Source organism: Sciurus vulgaris (assembly GCF_902686455.1).
Source record: "Sciurus vulgaris genome assembly, chromosome: 7".
In the NCBI taxonomy this organism is placed as follows: Eukaryota; Metazoa; Chordata; class Mammalia; order Rodentia; family Sciuridae; genus Sciurus; species Sciurus vulgaris.
The window spans coordinates 21,547,782-21,575,385 of record NC_136467.1 but is presented as its reverse complement, the minus strand read 5'-3'; the positions used below and the strand labels follow the sequence as shown (position 1 = coordinate 21,575,385).

Sequence of the window (27,604 nt, the reverse complement as noted above, 5' to 3'; positions counted from 1 at the left end):
TTAGTAATGTTTGAAGCTTCTCAGGACATTCCAATGTGCAGACAAGTTAGGAATCAGTATTTTAAGATGTTGTTAGTAGGGGAATTTGCATCACATAAACTCTAGTGTCCAGGGTGGTGGCATTCAAGGATGCGGGACACAGCGTGCTGAGCTGCTGTTCTGCATACATTTGTGTCACTGTTTGTCAGGCACATGGAGGGACACTTGGTCTTATTTGCTTTTGTATTTTATTTTCCAGCCAAAGGAACGTGGTTCTACCAGGGTCCATGCCTTAAATAATGTCAACAGAGTGCTGCAGGTTTTACATCAGAACAGTGTAAGCTCGTAAAGTGACTTCTGGGGTTTGGTGCTATCATCAGCATTATTTATTGTGAAACCAACTTCCTATGCTGCATGTGCATTGGCATCAACTGATTCTTGGAAATGTTTGTTTCATTGAAAGTATTGGATCTTTTCTGAGTGAAGGAACAGTCATGTGCTTTTTCTGATGACTTTATTGATCTATCATATAAATAATACACGTTTCAGATGTAGGTTTACCTAATTCTCTAAAATGAGATTTCTTTTATCCCTCACTTATATTGCTGTACAAATGTGCTACATCAAAAATCTGGAATTCGGTGAAGAAATTGTCATAAAAGTTATTTTTTCATTTTGACAGGTGGAATTAGTGAACATAGGAGGAACTGACATTGTAGATGGAAATCACAAACTGACTTTGGGACTACTTTGGAGCATCATTTTGCACTGGCAGGTGGAGGAATTTCCAATCACTTTTTAATAGAAACTTTTGAAAATGTATTCTTGGTGTATTTGTTTCCTAGGGTTGCCATGACAAAGTACCAATCTGCTAGGTTGGAACAAAGGAAATTCATTGTCTCACAATTCTGGAGTCTGGAAGTCCAAGGTCAAGGTGTCTGTAGGGTTGATTTCTCCTGAGGGCACTGAGGGAGACTCTGTTCCTTGTTTCTCCCCCAGCTTCTGGTGGCAGTTGGTGGTCTTTGGGCTTTGTTGGCTTCTACAGCATAGCTCCAGTCCTCACATGATATGTTCCCTGTGTCTGTCTGCACATTTTGTGTTTTTGTTAAGGTCACAGTCATATTGGATTTAAGGCCCACCCTGCCCTAGAACGACCACCTCATCTTAGTTGGTTACATGTGCAGTGACCTTATTTCTAAGTAAGGCCCTATTCTGAGATACTGGGGGTTAGGACTTCAACATGGGGAATTTGGGAGGACACAGTTTGACTCCTAACAGTTTAGAATGCAAGAGACTGACAAGCTGCTCTATTTTTCTAGAATTAGAAAAAGAGTATCTGTTTTTCTTTTATTGGATGTAGAAAATTGATACGACTTACAGAAAAGTTACAAGAATCCTTCAAAAAATTTGCAAATACCCTTCAAATACCCTTCATTCCCCAAATGTCAACAGTTTCCCATATTTCTTTTGCTCTTTCTCTCTCTCTGCCTAAATGCTTCTGTATTTCTAAAAATGTGGTATCCTTCTAAAACCCAGGAACTCTTTTACATAGCCATAATATAATATTAATACAATATAAAATATATAATATTAATATTTATAATTATTATGTTATAATACAATAATTATATATTAAATGATATATAATTTATCTATCCATTCACCCATCTATTCCTGTGTTCCTTTGTGTATCGGTGGCTGTATCATGGGATTTACATAGATTTATAATCTTTAACTAGTATTATTCATTTTGATGCTTAAGTTGTCCTACATATGACTAGAGGGAGCCCCTTAAGTTTGCTCCCAGGGCCTTTTGGTATCTCCACATCATCCTTTAAAGCATGTATACTAGTCTAAAATATTCATTCTGGAGTATAACTGTCATTGTTATCAGGAAAAGTATTTCACTCTTTGATTTTGTAGTCAGTCAAAAGTTCTTACTTAAAAAAAAGTTCTTTCTCATTTTTATAGAAAAGAAAGATTGGGTTTTCTTTATATGTAAAGGTCTTTGTAAACGAAGAGTGTTAATATGTGACTTTTATATTACAGTGAAGGTAATCTTCATTGTAGTCAAACAGTACAAGTAATGTTTAAGATCTAGTAAGTACAGTGATGTATAAAGTAAGGTAGACATTATCTACAAATTCTAGTACCTACAAAAAATCACAGTTATAGTTCCTTTTTCCATTGTTTAAAGGAAAAATTTGAAATAAGATAAATGCCAGTCACCAGATCCACAATGGTAACTTAGAAATACTCTTAGTCAGGGACTTGATTGACGTGACTGTGAAGTTAAAGGCAGGTGTGGTTTTTCTTAAATAGGTAAAAGATGTCATGAAGGACATCATGTCAGACCTTCAGCAGACAAACAGCGAGAAGATCCTGCTGAGCTGGGTGCGGCAGACCACCAGGCCGTATAGCCAAGTCAACGTCCTCAACTTCACCACCAGCTGGACTGATGGCCTCGCCTTCAACGCTGTGCTCCACCGACACAAGTGAGGAGTCTCTCAGCTTAGAGGAAGTCTTTACATGTTTGCATGTCCTCCTGGCCCTTCTTTGTCCTCCTCTCCAAAGCTCCTTCTCTACAACCTTGGCTCTCTTCATTGCACATGCTCAGCCAGAACATTAAGAAAAGAAATATCATGGAAGAAAACCACCCATGGAGTCTCCAGATGCCACAGTGCAATGTCCACGATTTCTCCTACATATTTATATCTTAAAAAATGTAAAATAATTCACATAGTTCAATCCCACTCATTCAGCCTTCACCAGGAATACAAAGAATTGTTAGTTTCTCTTCTTAGAGCAAAAAGAGAACTATACATTCAAGGCAATACCAGTTAAAAATAGTCACATAATTTTTCTCATGAAACGTGTAGAAAGATTCTAATCTAATCTAATGTAACCTACAAAAGTCCAAAGGTTCCAGAATATCCAGAGTATGCTGGAGAAGAACTAGGTGGGAATATTTTCCAAAAAGAAACCAAAACTATGAAACTGTATTATTTAAGATTATGCAGTACTATAAGTAAATACAGCAACATAATAGGTAGAATCACATGAAATTGCCAATACTTGACTGTTTAATGTATAAAAATGGTGGTCATATGATTGATCCTAACAGAATAAAGAGCTCAGAAATTGTTCCATTATTCAGGAAAACCTGATAAAAAATTGAGCTTATATTGCACATTAATAGATGGTATGGGACAGTTGTTTTTATCCATAAGTAAATAAATGCATTGGGTCCTTACCTCATCATACCTCCTAAAATAAATTCTGCATGGATCAAGGATTTAAATGCCAAAGGCAAAATTTGTTATGTTTTATTGCTATTGTAAATTATTCATTTTCTCAAGTTTCATTTTCTGTAATGTTCTTGGCTGGTATATATAAAAATGCAATAGACTTTTTTACATTTTATATCTGGAAACTTATTAAATTCTTCTGAATTTTAGTCAGTTTGTTCCTGTGGGGATTTTTTTTTCCTGTTTTTTGTTTTTGCTGGGGTTGGGGTGGGGGCTTGTGGTAGTGGTAGTTAGAATGTCCTTGAATTATGATCCTTTTCTTTCTTCTCTTTTTCTGTTCCTCACGGTGCCTTGTACTTCAGGGCAGTATTGATTGGAATTGGCGATAGTGAATAGAATGTCTTGTTCCTGGTAACAGGCAGTGCTTTTCTTGGTTACCATGAGAATGATGTCTGCTGTAGCTTTTTTGCTACACTGTCCTTTTTATGAAGTTCAAGGCCTGGTCTTCCATCTTCTTCCACTCCTCCTGTATCAACTTAAGGAGGCTGCGCTCTGATCCTTGCTAGTTTAGGCTTTTATCAAGATATTGTTGCAGTTAGTCAGTACTTTTCCCATCTATTAATGAATTGATTCAGCAGGTATAGGCAGCGTGCCTGCTGTATGCCAGACACAGGTGTAAAGCAGAGAACAAGACAAGCAAAAAATCCTAGTCCTCTTGGAGTTGATGTTCCAACAGAGGGAGACAGACGGACATTTAAGAATGAGAATATAAGTTGCATAGTATGCAGAAATCGTCCACATACTAAAGAGCAATTCATGAGCAAGAGGGAAGGAGGCACCTGGCCTGCGGGAGGCCAGGGTCTGCTGGGCTGAGTGGTGGGAGTAGGCACAAAAGTCAGAGGGAGCAGCTGTGGGAGAGGAAGATAGGGGAGCAAGTCCCAAAGGCATGTGGGTCTAAGATTCAAGAGCACAGCACAGAGAAAAAGATCAGTTTTCGGGTGTGTCAATGTAACAATAATGTCCAAGCTGTGGGATTAAAGGAAAATGCAGATAGCAATGAAATACTCACAACCTAGAGGGGACAGTTGGAGGGCAAGCCTCTCAGGGCCTTTGTTTTAGAAAAGTCCTGTGAACAGATTTGAGTTGCATTTTCTATTTGGCTGATCTTGGTCTTTTAATTGAAGAATCTTTTTGTCCATTAACTTGGTGGTAACTGATACTTTTAAGTTCATTGTTGTCACTTAGTTTGAACTTCTTTATTTTCTTCTATATATTTTTTCTTCTTTGTCTACTTCATTTTGATTGTTTCCCCCAACCTCCTTTTTTATTTTACTATTTGTGAAATAATATATTATTGAGTCTCTTAGTGGTTACCCCAGAAATTTTAAAAAAAAATTTTTTTTTAGTTGTAGATGGACACAATACCTTTATTTTATTTATTTTATTTTTAAGCGGTGCTGAGGATTGAACCTAATGCCTCACGCATACTGGGCAAGTGTACTACTATTAAGCTATAACCACAGCCCTTACCTCGGAAACCTTAACTGGCATAGTTAATACAAAAACTTAGAATGTGTTACATGTTATTTTTATACTTGTAATTTACTTTCACATATTTTCTATTTGATAAAACCTTTGGGGTATAAAATATCGAACTTCAAAAAAGCCTTACGACTTAAAAAAATCCAAAACTGAAACATAATTAGATTGTAACAATGTGTATTTTATTTCTACAATAATTTATTTTCATTGAATTTTATTTGCATGATGATTTCAGACCAGATCTCTTCAGCTGGGATAGAGTTGTCAAAATGTCCCCAATTGAGAGACTTGAACATGCCTTCAGCAAGGCTCAGACTTATTTGGGAATTGAAAAGCTGTTAGATCCTGAAGGTATTGTTCAATATTTACTTTGAAACTTGATTTTGATTTATAATGTTGAACCCTTGAAAAGCAATTATTTTTTCCTCTTTAGAATGATTTATGAGAATTGAGGAATCATTTTCCCTTTTGAAGTATAACTATAAGCCATTTTATTACAGATGAATTATTAGTAGTTTTGTACTTAGCAATTTGTGAAATTGTTTAGGCAGAAATTATTTCATTGGATAATAGGTAACCTAGTATATCAACTAAGATTTAAAGTTTTAGAAAGATATACTTATTAAATATATTTATTAATATAGTTATTAAAATATATTAAAAATAAAAATATATTAAGTAAATATATTAAATATATTTCAGTAGAGTTTATGAAAATACATTTTTATGTGAGCTTCTTGCATATAATGTGAGGACTTTAGTTATAAATGTTGTAGGATTGAATTTTAAACTTATTTTCATAGTGTGAATGAAGTCTATGTCATTATTTGAAATGACAACATGTAGTAAGTTACCTTTGTGCATTTTGGGGAAGCTTTTAGGGGAGATGTTTAAGGAATGGGATACCAAATAAAAATAAGTAGTCTTCTTTGCCTTTGTCTCATATATCATAATGAAACCATGCTTTACTGAGACACGGTATTGAGAAGATTATATATTAAGTATTGTTTATGGGCACTAGGGGTAGTTATTTTATACCTAGTATTGAGCAATTCACATATTTTGGACATCTAATTTAGCCTGGTTCTTCCTTTCTTCTACTTCTAGATGTTGCTGTTCAACTTCCTGACAAGAAATCCATAATTATGTATTTAACATCTCTGTTTGAGGTGCTACCTCAGCAAGTCACAATCGATGCCATCCGAGAGGTTGAGACACTCCCAAGGAAATATAAGAAAGAATGTGAGGAGGAAGAAATTCATTTACAGGTACCAGAACCTTTTTATTGAAGTGTTTGACTTGCCCCGTTTGTTTCCTCATAGGTAACAGATCATGACATCTTAGAGGGTGTTTTCTTGACTGAGAACATCTTGGCTTCTCAGCTTGCATCACCATAAGTTCAGTTTTTCAGTTCACACACTGTCACATCCTGCAGTAGAAAACCACAACTCACCCACTTTATTAAGAAGGAACATGTCTTATTTCACGCAGGGAGGCTGGAGTTAGAATCTGGGCTAGTTGACAGTTCTGTGTGTCATGTTTAAGAACTAGGTTTTCCTGTCTCTGGACCTTTGTCACATGCAGAGATGTTTTTACTCATGTCAGCCTGTGTTCTTTTAATTACTAATTTTCTTTCCCTTAGTAATTTTTCTCATTATATTCTCATAATGTCTATCAAAATATGTTTATTTTCCCTTTCCATTAGGAGAGTCATCTACAATGAGCTACTTGTCAAGGTTTTTATGAAAGGGCTCAAAAATCATTTTATTCATCAGAATGTAAATGAGTTTTTCCCCAGGAGAGATAAATAAAATAATGAATATTTTTTCTTCCTTCATTATCTTGCCTTAAATCAATCCATATTTTATCCCTTTTTATTTTAGTCTAACTAATCTGTATTTACAAAACAAGAGGCTCTCCAGAGAGAGAGACTCACTCAGATCTTGGAAGTCACTTGGTCAAACTTTAGCAACTAAGCAATGGAAGAGATACACATGGATTTCAAAATTATAAGAAATTCATTGTGGAGAGGCAGCAACTTGGGCTCTGGAGCTTAAATTTCACCCTCTTGCTACTTGCTTGGGGTCAGTTATTTAACCTCTCAATGCGTGTGTTTAAAATCATTGGCTTGATAATATATCAAAAGTGTCTAAAATGATGTTACTAAGCATTTGATAAGCATAAGCTATTGTTATTATAATTTTTCCTCTCTATTTGTTTTGGCATTCACATTCTACAAGTTTCTTTTTAAAAAAATTTTAACTGAATTCCCATGTTATGATGATAATCATGAATTGACATAGCATCTCTTGCCCCTGCCCACAACCTCGAGGTTCAGAAAACTTATTATTTTACATTTTCTTTGGATAGTATGTACCAATACTTTATATTTTTTTCTATTTCAAAACTAGCCTGGCTTTTAGAAACAGAAAAAAAAAAAAAAAAAAAAAAACTGAGGAAAAGATAAGAGATGGGGATACTGAGGGAAATCCCTCAACATCTCATAACTGGTTGCGTTTGTCTCTTGTGGATTGTTAATGCATCTTTTAGGGTGACCCTGATAATCTGGGTTTGCCTCTTGGTTTTGTGATCATCTCTATTGGACTAGGGTTTTTTTTTTTTTTTTTTTTTTTTTTAAGAAAGAGGATATTTTATATGACATTAATAAAGCACATTTTAAAAGATCAAAAATAAAAGAAAGGATATTTTAATTCTTATAGTTTGCACCATTCTGTCTTAAGAGGGGAGGGGACTTGATTTGCCTTTATGATGTGTATGTAAAATAATCACGTCCATTTAGGGTTCAGGTTGGCATGATGAGAACTCAAAAGCCATTTCCTGTTTGCTGAGGAGGTGGGTATTCACAGGAAACCCCGCATTTCCATGCTTTCCTAGTGTCCTAGAGGTTGAGTAACAAGAAGAAATGACGGGGTGGAGAAGTTTTAATCCTCCGGCTTGGACGGAGCTGCTCCAGGCGCGCTAGTGGTGCCTTTTCTCCCAGCTCCGGCCTTTCTGCACACACGTGCGGCATCGCAGGCGGTGATGGGCAGGTGTATGCCTGCGCTTCTTCCAGGGTGCGCCCGCCGAACATCACCCTCTGTTTTAACTGGTACCTTTTGGACGTGTGCGTGTAGACTCGCCTTCCATCTCGTAGGTGCTGGTTCCTATCCCTGTGGCTTCTGGCTGCTCACTCACTTTCCCGGTTCTTTGATAGCCTCCTTATAATATACAGATTTGGTCCCAGATGATCCTCAGAGTTACTTTAGCTCTGTGATTTCAGAGTTTTAGGTCCAGAACTTAACTCCTTTCCCTTTTCCTGTCTTTGGCACCATGTTCCACGTTTCCGCTCAGAACTCACTGGTCCATTCCCCGGCTTCCCCGGCTGGTCCGAGTTTTTTTTTTTTTTTTTTTTTTTTTAAATTGTTTTTGTAGTTGTAATATGGACAGAGTGCCTTTATTTTATTTGTTTATTTTTATGTGCTGCTGAGGATCAACCCAGTGCCTCACACATGCTAGGCAAGCACTCTGCCACTGAGCCCCAGTCCCAGCCCAGGGTCCATTTTTTAACGCCTATATTCAGTTTACTGTATTTGTTTGATTCTTCCTCCAAGATGTCTTTTGCGAGTTTTCGGTCTTTTCCAGCCTTTGTATTAACTAAAGACCTTTCTTCCCTTGTGGTTGGTAAGATGCAGCCTCTCTTGGCACTATAGACCTGGTGGACTTCTGCTCTTCTTCCCCAGCAGCTTGCCCTGTGCTGAGCACACCTCCACTCACTAGCCCACCACGAGCTTGCCACTTTTCCTTAGTCTAAACGAAAGTTTATAGAGAGATCTCTGATTCGCTTACCAAAATCCAACTCTATTCTTGTTTTCTTTGTCCCTTGCTATTACAGTATTTTTGTAAACTTTGTTAAGAATTTTAAATTGGATTTTAGGTGCATGGAGAAAGCAGTGAAAGACTTTAGGCAGGGAAGACTTAGGATGTGATTCATGTTCTAAAGATCTGCTCTGTGTGGAGTGGAGGTAGGAGTTTGAGTGGCAAATGTGAGCTTCCCATTGTGGTCTGGTGGAGAGACATGGGTAGTTATGGAGAAGGAGGGTGTGGATGGATTTGAGGTCATTTTTGCAGATGGAATCTGGATCTGCTTACACATTAAATATGGAAGATGAAAGAAAGAAACTAAGCTAGCTTGCAAGTTTAGCTGGAGTATTTAGGTGCATGAAGCCTGAGGAGGAAAAATTTTTTTGGGGGAGAAAAAAGGGATAGTTTAACCATGAACATGTTTTGATATGCCCATGAGACATTCAAATGAAGGTGTTAGGGTAGTTGGATGTAGGAATTTGAGGCCAGAAATGTGAATATGAAATGTGCGTAGGACACAGATGGTTCTTTAAATCCCATCAAAACAAAAGGGAAGGGTGGGGTAGGGGTATGGGGCTGGAGTGAAACAGACATTATTACCTCTTGTACATGTTTGACTACATGACCCATGTGATCCTGTAATATGTATCATGAAAAAAATGAGAGATTACACTCCATTTATGTATGATCTATCAAAATGTACGACTAATTAGAACAAATAAAATAAAAAAAATAGGTGCAATTACTCAGCTAGTGTTTACAAAAAGGAGGAAAAGCAGAGCTCAGGTCTTAATTTTGAGGAGATTCACTACTTACTGGTTGGCAGCTGCTGTTGAACCAGCAGGAAGCTGCTGTGCTGTTACTGATGCTGAAGGTGGGGAGCCACTGGCCACCAGGAGAGCCACTGAAGGTTTAAGTAAGAAGCATGGGTAACCAGCACTTTGGGTTTGGTTAGAACAGTTCTGGTTTATGTGTGTTGTGCTAGCATAGATATAAAATGTATTCTGGTTGATTATTTCATCACTGTAAAGAAGATGCTGAAACCTAGTAATTAGAGAAATGCAAATTAAAATCACCCTAAGATTTCATCTAACTCCAATTAGAATGGCTATTATCAAGAATAGAAGCAATAATAAGTGTTGGCGTGGATGTGGGGAAATGGGCACACTCATACATTGCTGGAGGAGTTACATATTGGTGCAGCCACTCTGGAAAGCAGTATGGAGATTCCTCAGAAAACTTGTGAATGGACCTACCATTTGACCCAGCTATCCCTCTTCTCAGTTTATACCCAAAGGACTTAAAATCACATACTGCAGTGATGCAGCCACATCAATGTTCATAGTAGCTCAATTCACAATAGCTAGATTGTAGAACCAACCTAGATGCCCTTCAATTGATGAGTGGATAAAGAAACTGTGGTGTATATATATACAATGGAATATTACTCAACCAAAAAGAAGAATAAAATATGGTATTAGCTGGTAAATGGATGACATTGGAGAATATCATGCTAAGTGAAACAGGCCAAGCCCAAAAAACCAAAGGCCCAAATGTTTTCTCTGATAAGTGGATGACAATACATAATGAAGGGGGGTTGCAGGGGGTGGGGAGAGAAGAATGAAGGAACTTTAGATAGTGTAGAGGAAAATGGGGCAGGAGGGGGTGGAGTAAGGAAAGATAGTAGAATGAGACAGACAGTATTACCCTATGTATATGTATGATTATATGAATGGTGTGAATCGACATTGGGTACAATCATAGAAATGAAAAGTTATACCCCATTTGTGTACAATGAATCAAAATTCAGTCTCTAAAAATAAAAAAAATTTAAAAAATAAAGAAAACCTTGTCAAAAAAAAAAAAAAGAAAGAAAATGCTGAACAAGTGGATCTGTCACCTTTTCTGAATACTTACCAGAGTGAAGGGAATGTTAATGAACCCCCGCTGTTAAACACATGAACATGCCTTTTATTGTTCTCTGTTCCCTTGTGTACACATGGAAGATTCTATCTAGAAAGAGTGGATGAAAGTCAATGAAGTGGAGTTAGTCTGCGCAAGTTTTAAAGAAGTTTTGCAAAAGAATGAGAGACACAGTAGGTTTGGTGATAAGAGCCTAATGTACAGAAAGAAAGATGCAGTTTCTTAGAAAGAGCTTAAGAGAAATTGATTTCATGAGCCCTAAAAACCAAAACCAAAACCAAAACAACCTCAGGATCAGTACAAACCGGTCAGTGCAGTCAGCACCACAGCCTGTGTGTGTGGCTGTCTTTCAGTGTCTGAGATGCCATGTTAAATGAAATTCAGTAAAATCATTTTAACCAGGGGTCAAAGCAGAATCTAATGGCTCTCTTTCTCTGTCAATTATATTGTTCGAGGTCCAGTGTGGTTCAGCTCTTCTGTGAAACTTTCCCAGCTGTTGGAGCCCTTGGTGAACTCAGATAGCGACCCTGACGGGTCCGCAGCATTTATAACTTTGCAGAGAGCCATTTGGTTTGTTCAGAAGTGATTCGTGTGGGTTATTTCTCTCTCCCCATCTATATTAGAATGGTCTAGAGTGTAGAACCTTGAGTTTGTGCGGCTGTCGTACCTTTTGCTGTCCTCAGACTTTAAATAAAGGCTTCGTGATGAATTTATGGAAGTGTTCCCCCAACTCCTGAGACTCAGTGGTGCCTGCCTTGGGTTCACCAGTGCGTCCTTGTTGAACCCTCCCAACAATTGTGAGATTTTCTTGGCTTTGTTTTCATAGAGTACAGCAGCAGAGGAGGAGCGGCAGAGTCCCCGAGCTGACACCCCCAGCACTGTCACTGAGGTGGACATGGATCTGGACAGCTATCAGATAGCACTGGAGGAAGTACTGACCTGGTTGCTTTCTGCTGAAGACACTTTCCAGGAGCAGGATGACATTTCTGATGATGTGGAAGAAGTCAAAGACCAGTTTGCCACCCATGAAGTAAGTATTTGTAGTTCAGGAGCTGCGTCTGTCTACCCTGGGGCCTGTGCTAAAATCCAGGGCTCCACCCTGATGCCATGTCTGTGCTGTGCTCGATTCTGCTCTGATGGCAATCAGTGTCTTGCTCATTTCTGAAATGTATTGCTTTTGTTAAAAGTGCAAGGGATTGACTTATACCAAATCTTTAGTTTTGAGTGTTCCCAGGAAGTGATTATTTTTATTTGTTAGAGGATTAAGTAAATGTACAGTTTAACCCAGTGTTCCTGTACAGTTTTATATATGAGAATTTCTTGCCATTTTGATGATATATTGCAGTGTGGTGATTTTGACCATGTGGAAATTTCTTTTTGGTGAAGCACTGTTTTGGTGTAGATCTATTTTTTTTTTAACTGATAGATCTTATTTGCCATTTTGGATTCAAAAGGATAGAAGCGGTAATATTATTTAAGCCTCTTCTCTTGTAGGAGTGTGGTATTTTATTTATTTGCTTATTTTTTTTGTGATACTGGGGATTGAACCCATGTGCTCGGAGCTATATCTCCAGCCCTTCTTATTTTTATTTTGACAAAGGGTCTTGCAAAATTGCCCAGATTGGCCTTGAACTTGTGATTGTCCTTCCTCAGCCTCCCAACTAGCTGGGATTATAGGCATGTGCCACCATGCCCAACTTTTCATGACATTTATTCCTTCTTCCACAATCTATTGGTAGGATAATTAGCATGTACTTAAAAATAGCAGGTATTATCAGCAATAACATAGTTCTCCTTGATAGGTTTTTTTAAAATTTTTGACTTATGCCAGATGCTTATTTCTGATTTTCAGAGCTTAAAGCATTGCACCCAAATCTACCTTACATGTGCTGCACTAGGCTACCTTTTTTTTGCTCCATCAGTATTTAGGCTGCGTGTTAGCTGTTTATTAAGGTATTTTGTGGTGAGCGGTTTACAAATCTTCACGGTGTGCCTATCTAGGCTTTTATGATGGAATTGACGGCACACCAAAGCAGCGTGGGGAGTGTCCTGCAGGCGGGAAACCAGCTGATCACACAAGGCACCCTGTCAGATGAAGAGGAGTTCGAGATCCAGGAGCAAATGACGCTGCTGAACGCGCGGTGGGAGGCCCTCCGGGTGGAGAGCATGGAGAGACAGTCCCGGTGAGTTTACGCCAGCAGGTGAGCGCCCAGTCCACGGACCGCGTGGCACAATTGAGCTCCAGAGGGAGTCTGCCCCTGTGCAAATCAAGATCAGCACAGAGCCAGCCTCAAGACATCTTGACTCTCCTCTGTGTTATGTTGCTGGAACTTCCATGGTCTTTGTGACATTTTTGATAAGTTAGCCCAGTTTCAAGGTGAAAGTTGGAATGCAGAAATTGGCAAGAAAGGAAAAGACATTCCAGGTGGAGAGTCAACTTTGGGCTTAAACTGGCAAACCATTAATTGAGTATGGGAACAGGACTATGTGGTATGGATCTACTACTGGTCCATGTTGGAACTTTTTTTTTAAACAGTCATTTCCCATAGTCTGTTTTATTTCATGTATTGTGTATTGCATTCCATTGCCATTTCCACCTATTTAACGAGCAGGAATTCCTGATGGAAGAAACAATGATTCTGATATGAATAGAAGGTGGTGTTATTTACATTCTTTGACTCCATTTTCTGGACTTCATTTAGGAGGCAAATGAAATTTTTTTCTGGGTTTCTATATTTAAAAACTAAACTCTGTATTAGAGTCTAGGCATGGGTGTGTTCCCGTGCCCCATCTCTTGGTGCCTGGAGCGGGTATGTCCTTTTGCAAGGGAAAGAGCTGGTGGGAATGATTGTGTGTCCCCTGGCCAGGCTGCATGACGTGCTGATGGAATTGCAGAAGAAGCAGCTGCAGCAGCTCTCGGCCTGGCTCACCCTCACGGAAGAGCGCATTCAGAAGATGGAAACCCGTCCCCTGGATGATGATTTACAGTCCCTGCAAAAGTTACTTGAAGAACATAAAGTAAATCTGTCTCCTGTTTCTTTTTTACTTCATCAAATATGAAAGAGCAGTACTTAGCATTCTCTGGGGCTGATGGATCTGCCATTAGTGTGGAGTTGGGACACTTCCGTATTGTCTTTTCTCGACAGGGATGAAAGCACATGTACGGTTTAATATGGGCATATGTGGTTTTCTTATGAAATCATGTAGCTTTTATAAGATTTGAGGAGGCTCTCTTGAAACCCATAAGTGGTTAAGAACCCTAGGGTGTTGGTGTTAATGCAGGGTGTGGGAGAGGAAGCAAACCCTAAGAGGTACCTTTACTAAACCCTGTCACCTCTTCTCTGATCCAGAAAAGAATCAGGCACTGGGTTGAGGAATCAAAATTTGATGGATAATTTAATTTCATCACAAGTTGAATAGAGAACTTGTCATAGCCAAGAGTAAAATACCTTCTCTATATATTGAAACATTTTTTGATCATTGAACCATCTAGATAACTCATTAAAGGTTTGGGGCTACATTAACGGTACTCAAGAGGTACTGGACAACATTATTGATAGTGTTTAAACAAATTACCTCCATAGATTTGTCTAATGGCCATGCCTTTCCCATGGAAAAGGGAAGAAGAGAAGGGACCAGATGTCCTAAACTGCTTTCTTGGATGGCTGATCATAACAGCTTCTGCATATCATCCAGCACTCTGCTCATCTTTCAATTTATTTATTTATTTATTTTTTTTGGGTACCAGGATTGAACTCAAGGGTACTTAACCACTGAGCCGCATCCACAGCTCTTTTTTTTTTTTTTTTTTTTTTAATTTTATTTAGAGATAGGGCCTCGCTAAGTTGCTGAGGCTGACTTTGAACTCCTGATCCTCCTGCCCCAGCCTCCTGAGGGATTATAGGCATGTGCCACCTGGCTCATCTCACAGTTTATACCATACTATTGTAGATAAAGCAGCTTGACTCTGTATTTAAACTCTGGACTTTTTGGTTTACCAATTCTCCATTTTTATCTTAGGACCTGGTATAGACATTCACCTCCTTTGTGCTCGGTTGTTGTGTTGAGCTTGGAATAGAAGTGACGACACCATTTGCAGTCTGTTATGACATTGCGTTTTCAGACTGCTTTGGTTCGTAATGAAATGGAAGGATGTATAGGAGGCTTGTTTCATTAGTGGAATACTTAGGATAATGATTAGTAATTTAAATAGGAGGCTTCATTAGTGTCCTTAATTACTATTGACAACTAAGTGGATTTTAAATAGGTAAATGTGAGAGAGAAGAGATAATAGTGTATCTTCCTTTTTTTTTTTTCCCCCTCTAGAGTTTGCAAAGTGATCTGGAGGCTGAACAGGTGAAAGTAAATTCCTTAACCCACATGGTGGTAATCGTTGATGAAAACAGTGGCGAGAATGCTACAGCTGTTCTGGAAGATCAGTTACAGGTAAGGAACCTGGAAAGAAGGACAGTTCTGAAGGATCTATGCTCCAGGACCCAAGCACGTTCCTTCTGGGCTTGAAATCTGAAGTCGTTGCTTTTCATTATTATAAAAAAACACTGGAGGCAGGCCACTTTATAAAGAAAAGAGGTTTATTTAACTCACAGTTTTGGAGACTGGAAGTCCAAAGAGCATGACTCTCCTGGAAGGGTCCTTTGGCTAAATAACCTCATGGAGGGAGAACCTGTGTGTCTCTCTGTGTTGTCTCTCTTCCTTTCCTTACAAAGCTACCAGGATTCAATCACGGTGGCACCATCCTAGTGACTTAATCTAATCTGCTCACTTGTCAGAGGCCCTGTCCTTACACAGCCTGGTCAGATTAAGTTTCTTCCTCCTTAATATCCCTAATGGAAGACTCTGGGGACTAAATGTCTGCCATGAATTGTTGTGGGTTGGTGGAGTCATAATCTACCTTTGGTTGACCTTCCCAGTTGGGGTACCACAGCGCGTGGTCTACAGGAGTATCTAGGTAATCACGTCTTCACTTCAGCCTGTGGGGTGAATGGGTGGGGCTGGTGGCCCAGCTTCCTTGTGCACAATAGTGACAGGATCAGGAAGCATGGGAACTGATCACAAGTGGTCTACAGACCTTAATCAGAAACACCTGAAGAATTTGTAGAACGCTTCAAAATGTGGATTCTAGCCCCATGCGGGCCTGGCTCTTTGCACTTCAGCGAGCTGGGCACAGGATAGCTGGTGGGTGTTCACTGTACAAAAATCTGTGTGTGCATACTAGAATTTGAGAATTTCAGTTGTATAGGATTTAACATCCCCCCCTTTTTTGGTAGATCTATATGTGAAGTTTAACACCATTTTGGGGAGGCCCAAGAAAATGCTTCTTTTTCAATGAGGCAATAGTGTATTTTTGCATTTTTTTTTTGGAGGGGGTCAGTGCTGGGAATTGAATTCAGAGGTGCTCTACCATTGAGCTACATCCCTAGCCCTTTTGATTTTTTATTTTGAGTTAGGTTCTGACTAATCTGTTGAGGCTAGCCTTTAACTTGTGATCTTCCTGCCTCAGCCTCTCAGGTAGCTGGATTTATAGGCATGTGCCACTGTGAACCTACAATGTTCCTGAAATTTAAATAGACAATAGGTTCCCATCCTGAGACTGGAGATCTTTCCTCTGGCTCTAAATTCTCTACCCTTCTCCATATAAGAAGATTACATTGGTAATTAGATATCAAAATAATATAATATGAATTAAGTGACTTATTCACATATAAGTAGTGTGGAAATGTTAACATTTGTCAATCATTATTTATAAAGTGGTAATACTAATTTTAGGGAAAACCATTATGAAGGTTTTTAATATTGATTAATGAAATTTGTTTAGTATTGTTTATACTTGTAAGATTCTGTTGCTTATTTATGTGGTGTTTTCTATGAATTATGTGATAATAAACACAATATATCTAGTAAGCATTTTATTTTATACAAATTCTCTTATTCAGAATGCTTTTTATCAGTTTTAACATTTTTCATAATTTTGGTACTATAGATGAAAACTTTCTTGGCGTGTAAAAGATAGGTTAAATAAAATTGAACTGAAATTTAAAAAAAAGATATACCCTGAAAAAGTTGAAGTATTAAAAAAAAGTAAACATGTTTACTCTATTTTGAAGATATATGTAAAAATGTCACAATCTCTTTTTTGATATGGGTATTGAATCCTCAGTTCTTTTTATTTTTTATTTTGAGACAGTGTTGTTAAGTTGCCAAGGGTCTGGCTGAGTTGCTCAGGCTGGCCTTCAACTTGTGATCCTCCTTCTCAGCCTCCCTAGCTGCTGGGATTACAGGCATGTGCCAACATGCCCAGCAAAAATGTCACCTTCTTCCACAAAATCCATGATGAAATGGAAGCAGTAGGATAGAGTTCTAGCTGTGCTACCTTCTTGCTTAGTAATGTGAAATAATTAAGTTCTGTGTAAACTGTTTTTTTTTCTCATTTATTTATACAGTCATAGGATTAGTCAGTACTATTTTAAAGCAACTTTTAAATAAGTGCTTTTTTAAAAAAAATAGATTGCTACTTAGTGACAAAGAGCCATGGGAATGACAACCTCTAGGGGTTATGATCACTCTGTCTTCACACTGTGTTGACAAAGGCTGGTTTCTTTCTTCCCTAGAAACTCGGTGAGCGCTGGACCGCGGTGTGCCGTTGGACGGAAGAGCGCTGGAATCGGCTACAAGAAATCAACACACTGTGGCAGGAACTGTTGGAAGAGCAGGTATGAAGCTGCCGTCCGTTAGCAGCAAAGTAGATGGTGAAGAGTGACCCAGCTTTCACTGTGGCATTAGAATAAAGCCGCCCTGTTTATTTTTCATTGAAAGGAAAACATGCCTATAGTCATTCATGATCATAGAAGTCATATTCTTCCCAGGCGTAGTGGAGCACAGCTGTAATGCCAGTGACTCCGGAGGCTGAGGCAGGAGGATGACAAGTTTGAGGCCAGCCTGGACAACTTGAAGAGACCTTGTCTTAAAATAAAAATGGAAAAGGTCTGGGGATGTAGCTCAGTGGGAGAGTACCTCAGGGTTCACTTCTATCCGTTTTGTAATTGGTCATGTGGCTTATTGATAAAGATCATGTTATTATTTAGAATGTTACTATTCTGATAGGCTACTTTTTGATTTGGTGAACATAATTATTGTTGGATCTGTGTTGGGTAATGTGTTTGAATTTGTATCCACATAATTCCTCGTATATGGTCTGTGTTGAGTAAATAACACATAAATGAGTCCGACCAATGTATTCTGAACTTTAAATCACAAGATTTTTTTCTTGACTTTTTACTAGAATAAGTATTAAAATTAACAAGAAAATATTTTTTATCAATACCTTTGGTTAAAAACTCAGTATATTTTTTTCACTAGTTCTCAGCACAGCAAATGAAACTAGGGTGCAAAGTTGCCACCTTGATTTTCCAGTCAGAGTGGTGATCATTTGCCCTTCCTCCATCCTTCCAGAAAAGCAGCCTTCAGAACAGAATACAAGAAGCAAAACTTTTCTTCCTGAATGCCAAACAATTGTGGTCTAGAAAATAAGCAGATGCTCTGTTTCTACATCTGTGGTACCCATTTTGATTCTGTCAAATGTATTTCATTTCCATCCACAAAAAAGCAACTGTATTCTCTTGGAGGGGGAAGAGAAACCAAACCAAAGGCAGGATGTTTTGTGGTTTACTAAACATGGTGGCACATCATATATCTTAAAAGTAGTTGCAAGGTTTGTGCAGATATATGTTCTTAGTCACTACCCTTCATTTGGTCATGATTTTCTTATTAAGAATTATACAGTGAACCTGATTGTGCTTTCTAAAATACTTGTGGTATACTTCACAAATATTTATGTTTACTTGGAACCTTGTTTTCAGGTCAAAGAGTCACACAGATTGGTTTAATTCTTACTTCAGTAATGACATTCAAGAGGATTTGATTGCCAGAGAAAATCATGGTTTTGCCTTCATATTTGCCTTTTATTTTCTTCCTTTCTTCCTCCCTTTCTGCCTCCTTCCCTGCCTCCTTCCCTGCCTTCCTTCCTTCCTTCTTCCCCCTGGAGGTGAAGAGTAGTTGTAAATTAATAAATAAAACAGTTGAGGAAGAGTTGATCCCATTGCAAACATTGCTCCCTGCTGTGCAGGAAAGGGTTTCCCCAGTCCGTGCTGGATTTGGGGAGAATGATCCCAGTGCATCCGAGTTATTTTCCATTCCTCTTCAAGGTTTTCTCTTTATGCTACTTAATATTTTCTACTTAAGAACAAGCATTTTTGACCAATGAGCCTTTAATATTTTTATATTGGTTTTGGACCATCCTCAGACTTTCTCCTTGAATCATAATTGCTGTTGGGCTTTGAATATCAGTGTACTTATCCCACATGATGCTGTGGGAAGACCATGGGTTTCTGAATGAGGGTCCTTACTCTAGCTCAGCCATTAGCTTGCCAACTGATCCTGAATATGTAACTTGACTTTTCTCTCTTTCCTCTCTAAACTGTGGGTCTGGTACAAGACCATCTTGGAACTTTCTTTGCCTCTAGATTTATAATATGATTCCTTCAGAAACATAGATAGCTGGATTTAGCATTTTCTATTCAGCCACTGTCCTGAGTATTAGATTTTAGTTACTATATTAGTCCGTTTACTGTTGCTATAACAAAATCTCTGAGGCTGGCTAATGTATAAAGATAACAAGTGTATTTAGCTCACAGTTTGAGAGACAGTGTCATATCATGCCAGGTAGCATCATGGTGGAGGCACGTGTAAGAAGGAGAGATCAAATGGTGAGAGGCGGCCAGAGAGTAGGGAGTTGTCAGTTTTGTTCTTTTATAATAGTTCTATCTCAGGAATTAACTGAGGTCCATGACAACTACATCTTTCTGACCTGCCACTAGGATTTACCTCCTAAAGGTTCCACCACCTTGCACATTTGAAATACTGGGGATCAAACTTCAACACATGAACCCTTGGGGAACACCCACATACCATATCTAAACCATAGTCATTACCCAGTTCGGGGCTAATGCCAAGTTTATCTCTTGTAAATCTGAGAAAGTTAAATTTTTAAAGAAAGTTGTTTTTCTGACTCATTTGTGCCTCTGACTTAGGTGTTTGAAATCCTTATCATAACCCAGGTAAGGGTGAAGCCACTAATAAAAACTAGAGATCAGGGAACTTGATAGAACTGAACTAGCGCATGATTTCTCAGACACCTTTCCAATTCTTGTTATTACTCATAGTGCTTGTTGAAAGCTTGGCTTACCGAAAAAGAAGAGGCTTTGAATAAAGTCCAGACAAGCAACTTCAAAGACCAAAAGGAACTAAGTGTCAGCATTCGACGTCTGGCTGTAAGTGATGGCACTGGCAATATCTGGTTGTGAACCTGTGCCTGCCTTGGCTTTCGTCACTGTGACCATAATACCTGACAAGAACAACTGAGAGGAGGAAAAATTCCTCTGGGCTCACTCTTTCAGAGATTCAGTTCATGGTTGGCTCTGGGCCCGAGGTGAGGCAGAACATCATGATAGAAGGCCATGGTGGAGGAAAGCTGTTCAGCTCATGGCTTCTGGGAAGCAGAGAGAGTGAGGATCCAGGGACAATATATAATCACCAAAGTCCTCCAGGCACATCCTACCTGCCTACAGCTATCACCCAGTAGAGTAGTTCTTTCAAATTATTAATCCATCAAATGACTTAATCTGCCGATTAGGTCGTAGCTCTCATGGTCAAATCACCTTACTTCTGAACATTCCTGCATTGTCTAATATGAACTTTTTTGAGGGGGGCACTTCACATCCAAACCGCAACATTCTGTCCCTGGCTCCCCAAAACTCATGTCCATCTCACAATGCAAAGTGCATTCAATTAGTGTTTTGTGTTGATGGTTAATACAGGTAGTGAATGCAGAGTGTGGCTCTGGACCCAGCACTACGCTGCTGCCATCCATTGGTCTAGAACCAGGAGTGTTATGTTTTAGCATAGTGAACTGTGTGCCATTTAAATTTAACTATAAAATACACATGTTCATGTCTTCTGACTGGGGAACAGGAAGACAGACTCCTGTTGGGAGAGAATTGTCTAATAAGTATCTGAAATATTAGATTTTGAAGGAAGATATGGAAATGAAGCGCCAAACACTGGATCAACTGAGTGAGATTGTCCAGGACGTGGGTCAGTTACTGGATAATCCCAAGGCATCCAGGAAGATGAACAACGACTCAGAGGAACTGACTCAGAGATGGGATTCTTTGGTTCAGAGACTAGAAGATTCCTCCAACCAGGTACCTTTGGATTTGGATAGAACGTTGTGCCATGAAGTACAAATTTAAATGTTTAGTTTAGTTTGAGCTTAAGACTGGTAGGTAAACTAAAAAGTCGATTCCCTATACCTGATGAATAATTGATACTTGGAAATCTTCTTCAGTTTTCCAATAAAAATTTTAATAGATTTTCAAAAATCTTTACATTTAATAGTTCAATCTGCAGTAACAAATAACACTTAGACAAGTATCTAGTATAAAATCTTAAAATTTTAAATCTTCAGTAATCTAATGAATTTAAAAAATATTACGTGAATTGAAATAAGGCTTTGGTTTATAGGTAAATGTTTACAGCAACATTATTAATAACAGTAAAAAAGTGGATCAATCTAAATGTCCATCTATGAATGAATGAATGAATGAATGAATAAAACATGGTGTAGCCAGGCAATGCAGTTTTAGTTGTTGAAATGTTGGCCTATGCTACAGTCATGGATGAATCATGAAATCATTATGTTAGGTAAAAGAAGCCAGACATGAGATTATATGCCCTGTGGTTCCATTTATTTGAAATGTCCAGAACAAACAAATCCTTGGAGATAGAAGGCAGGTTAGTAGTATTTCCCAGGAGTCCGGGAGTAGGGAATGGGAAATGGCTATTAAGAGAGATGAAGTTTCTTTTTGGGGGTTAAAATGTGGGGTGGTCACACAGCTCTGTGAATATACTAATAACCACCGAATTGTACATTTTCAAAGGGAGGATTTTATGATATGTTAATTATAGCTCCAAAAAGCTCTTTATACAAAAATTCAAATTTGTGTGATTTTTATCTCAGGTGACTCAGGCTGTAGCGAAGCTGGGGATGTCCCAGATTCCTCAGAAGGATCTTTTGGAGACTGTTCGTGTAAGAGAACAAGTAACGACAAAAAAGTCTAAGCAGGAACTGCCACCTCCTCCTCCCCCGAAGAAGAGGCAGATCCACGTGGACATGGAAGCCAAGAAAACGTGAGAACAGAGAAATCCTCTCGACCCAGTGCTGCCCAACTGTATTTGACAGTTGACACTTATTTTGTACTAATCACTAATGAAGTGCAAATTGCAACGTAATTATTATTGTGGAAATTGAACTCTGAGATGCCTTTGAGTCATTTGAATATTATGCTTAACGTTAGCTAAGCATCTAACTTATTCTGGCTGATTTTATTTATCCCACGTTCAATTTGCCAAACTATGTGGAGAAGCTCTTCTTTCTTCCTTCTCCGTCCTTTACCTTGGAATGAAATGATTGTCCACTGCTCTTCATTTGTTCTTTCTTTCACAATTTATAACTCTGACAGTTCTGCTTTAGATAGATTCTTTATTCTTTGTGAATCTCCCTCTACTCACCATTAAAAATGATTTATATCAGGAAAACAAGTCCTTTTTCGTCTCCTCTTTTCCTTCCTTATTCTTTTTTCATGTTTCCTTTGTGAATTTCTTTGTCAGATTCATTAACAGATTCCTCCTGTTTGGCATAAAGGTCCACCTTTGGTGTAAAATGTTTCTTTTTGCCTTACTGATTCAAAAGGATACTCAGGGTCTTTGTAAGAAGATGCTCACTGCAGATTTCTATTGAACTTCTGCTGAGGTCAGATTTCTGTTAACTGTGCCGTATTCCAGGCACTGTATCTTACATGCACCATAACATTGCATCCTCAAAACGACCTTGGATGTGCACTGTTATGCTCCATTTACAGTAGGATCCCAGGGCTTCATTAAATGGGCAGGGTTTGGGGACCTAAATGAAAATAATATGCTTTTCCTAATTTAGTTTTTTTAGACAAAGCAGGATTCCAGTTTTATCAGATAATTTTCATTTTGATCATAAGCCATCTGTGCCTCTAGTAGCCTCCTCTTGGAGGACCACTGTATCTCTGAGTTGCAAGCAGCAGCTTGTAACCTGTACTCTTGGAGCTGAGGCAGCCAGGAGGAAGATGCTTCTGATGTTAATGCTGGCACAGATCTTACGCTTCCCGAGTGCCTGGTAGCTGCCAGATACATCTGACGGAGTATCTCTCAGTGCTGACTTTGTGCATTTGAAAGAATGGAAGGTTGGAAAAGACTAGATGCATCACTGTGAAATCTTCATTTAAACGTGTCTATAGTGTGTAGGGATATTTCTGTGCAAGAAACAGAAGACTGTACCCAAAGTGGCTTAAACAGTTAGGTCCTTACAAGAAGTATAGAGGTAGAGCAATTTTCATGGGAGAGTGTTCTTTGACACCCCTCTGCCTTACTCTGCCAGCTTTTCATCCCCAGCCCTGTCTTCTCAGCAGGAAATTCCCTTGGTGTCACTGGCCACAATTCATCCTTTTACCTTTATGTTTTATTTATGTTTTTTATGTGGTGCTGAGGATCAAACCCAGTACCTCTACCACTGTTCTCTACCACTGAGCTCAACCCCAGCTCCCATGCGGACATGAGAGGTTGAGATGGTCTGTTTTTTCAGTCTCTGTAGTTTGGGTTCTGGGGGACTCGGCTAGTAAGGGGGAGGTAGAGGAGATAGTAAGCAACCAACTCTGAGGACCGACGCTATCTACTCCACGACTGGATTAATGCAGACATTCCTTCAGTTAATTTCTGGACAGTTAGAGGCTTGAGCTTTAGAGTAGAAGGCGGTTAAATATCATTAGAAAGGTTATTTTTGTGCCCGTAGTCTGCCCCCTCTAATCCACTCATGTGTGCTTGTTCTTTCTGGAGTTGTATGGAGTCACATTGTCCCTAATCAGAGTTTGAAGACAGCGTTCATATTCCAGTTCTCATTGTCTCAAAGTCCACAGCATCTGTGAATATTCCTAGTGTTACTGATGTGGTTCCAGATCTTCATGGTGCTCTGGAAGCCACTATTAACTTGTCTTACAGTGGCCTGCCTGAGCAGCTGAGAGTTGTAGATAACTACCTCAGCTGTAAATCATGCTTCCTTCTCTTCTTTTGATGCCCCTGTTGGTGGTTTTTTGCCAGTTTAGGGCATAGCTGGGCAGTCATTTTCTACAATCTGGGTATCTGTTTTTGTGATCTGAGATCACTGTATCACTTTTGCTCATTTTGAGGGCAGTAGTATGCTGAGTCTTCAGGGTCATTTCACATTTGAAATGACCTTTGGATGGCCTTCCTCTTCTCTGAAAGGTTAGCTAAACAGGTCGGATGACAGAAGTTGTCTTCTGTTTGTGCAGACACCTTGACCCCTGGGTGTTTACCCAGAGCATCACAAAATACCTTCCACATACAAACCAAAACTCTGGAGACCCAGGATTCTCTGAAATAAAAGGGTTTAGTGAGTAGTTACAGATGATAGCAAGAAAGGATCAGGTCCTGGACAAGTTCCAAATCTTCCAGCAGCAGGATTAGATAGAAATCTATCCTCTGGACTTATGAACCAAGAGGAACTGTATAATGAAAATTTGGAGAAAGAAAGCATAAATTGTTTGCAGTGAACTTAATTAACTATAGATAAGAGGAGCAGAATTACTATTCTGCCAAGCAGGGAAAGTGTGGGGACAGAAGAATGGTCCATAAGGAAAAATCCTCTTGCTTCAGGATTGATGGGCGTTAGTAGTCTGGAAAGTTCATATGTCAACAGGGGTGATGTATTTAGGGGTCAGCCACCTGGGGTGTTCAGTCAAGGTTTTAACTTACATTCAGGAATGTAGAGCAGTCTTTTGTTAGTTTTGACTGGTAACTGTTAACTGATTAACTTTCCTTATCTCTTCCCACTCCATCCTCCAATCTTTGTAGTTAAATTTAAATATCCCAGAATTTTTGTTTTATCACATATTATAGGAAAACCTACCTTGGGGAGAGGTCAGTTTATTTATAATTCACTAGAAACACATCAAGAGAATTTTCCCAAAAGAATCAAGATGACAGCCAGAGCAGCTGCTTAAAATACAGAGAACCCTGCGGGCAGGGTTAGGGTTAGGGTTAGGGTTAGGAGGACCGACTACCTCAGTTGAGGCCCAGCCCTGCCATTTGCTAGTGAGCTCAATTCTGTGAGCTCAGTTTCTTCAGCTCTGAAAGGGATAATAACAGAATATACTTCATAGGGTGATCGTGATTCTTAGAGTTAATAATACACATCAAATGCTCGCTTTTTTTGTCAGTGGATTAGACAAAGGGGAATGAAGGGAAGGGAGGGGGAACGAGAATAGGAAGGACAGTAGAACGAATCAGACATTACTAGCCTATGTGCACATATGATTACACAACCAATGTAATTCCACATCATGTGCAACCGGGAGAATGAGAAGTTATACTCCATATATGTGTAATATATCAAAATACATTCTATCATGTATAACTAATACGAATAAAAAAAGACCAAAAGGAACAATTTGAGGAGGAAACATTTATTTTGGGGCTCATAAGTTTCAGAGGTGTCAGTCCACAGATGGCTGACTCCATTGCTTTGGGCCCAACGTAGGACAGAATGTTAAGGTGGAAGAGTTTGGGTGGGGAGGAAAGCAGTTTAGAACATGGAGCCAGGAAGCAGAGAAGGAGAGTGAGCAATCAAGAGTGTTCTGTTTGCCCAGGACAAAATATAAATCCCAAAGGCACGCCCCCAGGGTCCCACCTTCTCTAGCTACACCCTACCTGCCTACAGTCACCACCCAGTTAATTCCTATCAGAGGATTAATGCACTGATTAGATTAAAGCTCTCCTAACCTAATCATTTTACCTTTAAACTTTCTTGAATTGTCTTACACAGGAGCTTTTGGGGACACCTCTTGTCTAAATCAGAACATTCTACCTCTGACTCCCAAAAGATCATGCTCATCTCACAATGAAAAGTACATTTAGTCCTTTCCTGGAGTCCCCATGGTCTTAACCAGTTCCGTGTCTGCCTAATGTCCAAGTCCAAACTCTCTACTTTGATCTACGGCACACTCACAGCATTAGCCTCTGTAAAAATCAAAAGCAAGTAACATGTATAACAAGAGTACAGAGTAAACATTTCCATTCCAAAAGGAAGAAATAGGTGCATAGAAAGAAAGGTTAGGACCAAAGCAAGACTGAAATCCAGTTGGGCAAACAAGTCCTATAGCTCCACCTCTGGCATCAGGAGCACATGGCATGGCAAAGTTCTCTCCAAAGGGCTTGTGTAGCTCTGCCCCTATGGCTTTACTGGTTGCAGCCTACATGACCCTCTGTTGAGTTGTACCTGTTCAATTCCTGCACATTTCTTCAGCAGATGTTGCACAGACTGGCATTTTTTACTGAGTAGTTACGGATACTAGCAATAAAGGATCAGGTCCTTTCTTGGATAAAGGACCTGCAGCTCTGGCTTCCTCCTCTGAGCTCCATGCATTGCCCTCTCAGGGGCTGCCTGCAGGGTCTTCAACCTTACTGCACTTTGCCTGACCTCCCTGGCCTCCTTTGAAATCTTGGTGGAAGCCTCCATGAGTCCCTAACTTCTGTATCTTGCATTCTTGCAAAACATTGTTGCTTCCCAGGTCTGCTTCCATCTTGGACAGTAGCAGAGCCTCCAGGGACCATGGCTTCAATACCCTCTGAGTGCCTGGGCAACTGAGCATGGTGAAACAACTTCCTAGGTCCCACTGTACAAATAGGGTGCCCCATACATCTCTTCTCAAAGGAATTTTAATTTTTACACCTTTCAGCCTGAGATGGATTTGGTCTTGCCAATTTCTGAGATGCTGTCAAGTCAACCTTCCTGTTATTTCTAGGTAAAGTATTTAGTGTTTCTTTAGTGGCTGTATTATCTTTAACAAGCCTACTATCTTTAGCCCCAGTTTTACTTGCAGTTTTCTGGACAAACTGTAAGGTTTTCAAATCTTTCTGCTTTGTTTTCTGGTCCAGATTATTACGAAAAAATTGGCTAAAAGCTTCCAGCAATATTCATGCCACCTCCTGAATGTTGTGCTGTCTATAAATTTCTTTTATCAGATTAATTAGTCTGCCACCTTTAAATTCAGCCTTACAGAAATTCTCAGGACATAGGCAAAATGCAGACAATTTCTTAGCCAGAACATAATGTGAAATGATCTCTAGTCCAATTTCCAAGAGTCCTCCTTTTCCTCTGAAACCTCATGAGCCCAGTCTTTTCTGTCTTCAGCCCATCGACATTCTGGTCTTCAGAGCTCCCGCTGGAATTGCCCATTAAGCTCTGCTTACAACAGTGTGAAGTTTTTCTGAATGGCATCTCTAAAAGTCTCCAAATTCCTCCCACAAATTCTCAAAAGCTCCAAAAGCTTCTGAGCCCCATGGTCAGGTTAGTCACAGCAACAGTCCCACTTCTTGGTACCAATTTCTGTTTTAGTCAGCTTTTTCACTGCTGCAACCTAAAGACCTGATAAGAACAATTTTAGAGGAGGAAATGTTTATTTGGTACTCATAATTTCAGACATGTCAGTCCGTAGACAGCTGACTCCATTGCTCTTGGTCCTAAGTGAGGCAGAACATCATGGTGGAACAGTATAGTAGAGGAAGCAACTCAGAACATGGAGCCAGGAATCAGAGAGAGTGCCCTGCTTAACAAGGACAAATTATAAACACAAAAGGCATGTTCCCAATGATCCACCTCCTCTAACTACAATTGCCACCCATTAAAACCTATCAGAAGATTAATGCACTGATCAGGCTAAAATTCTCATAACCCAATCATTTCTCCTCTAAACTTTCTTGAATTGTCTAACACATGAACTCTTGGGGGGATACCTCATATCTAAACCATAACCCTCAGCGCAGGGTCTGGTCTCTGGCCAGCAATCTCTTGTTCCTCCTTGTGGTAGTTT

The 27,604-nt window shown here is 39.3% G+C and overlaps 1 protein-coding gene across 8 annotated transcripts in view; it reads left to right on the top strand.

The window, feature by feature from the left end:
• The window catches only part of UTRN (utrophin), a gene marked incomplete at its 3' end in the record, with an annotated part of 506,460 nt that overhangs the window by 119,869 nt on the left and 358,987 nt on the right, over window positions 1-27,604 (top strand). For all 8 annotated transcript variants that reach the window (XM_079146787.1, XM_079146786.1, XM_079146788.1 and 5 more), the window contains 13 exons: window positions 239-316; window positions 662-754; window positions 2,302-2,474; window positions 5,005-5,120; window positions 5,877-6,037; window positions 11,380-11,583; window positions 12,555-12,736; window positions 13,421-13,571; window positions 14,880-14,999; window positions 17,183-17,284; window positions 19,793-19,900; window positions 20,654-20,833; window positions 21,649-21,818. In XM_079146787.1, coding sequence (XP_079002913.1) covers window positions 239-316; window positions 662-754; window positions 2,302-2,474; window positions 5,005-5,120; window positions 5,877-6,037; window positions 11,380-11,583; window positions 12,555-12,736; window positions 13,421-13,571; window positions 14,880-14,999; window positions 17,183-17,284; window positions 19,793-19,900; window positions 20,654-20,833; window positions 21,649-21,818 — 1,838 coding nt within the window. The remainder of the gene's footprint in view (window positions 1-238; window positions 317-661; window positions 755-2,301; window positions 2,475-5,004; window positions 5,121-5,876; window positions 6,038-11,379; window positions 11,584-12,554; window positions 12,737-13,420; window positions 13,572-14,879; window positions 15,000-17,182; window positions 17,285-19,792; window positions 19,901-20,653; window positions 20,834-21,648; window positions 21,819-27,604) is intronic.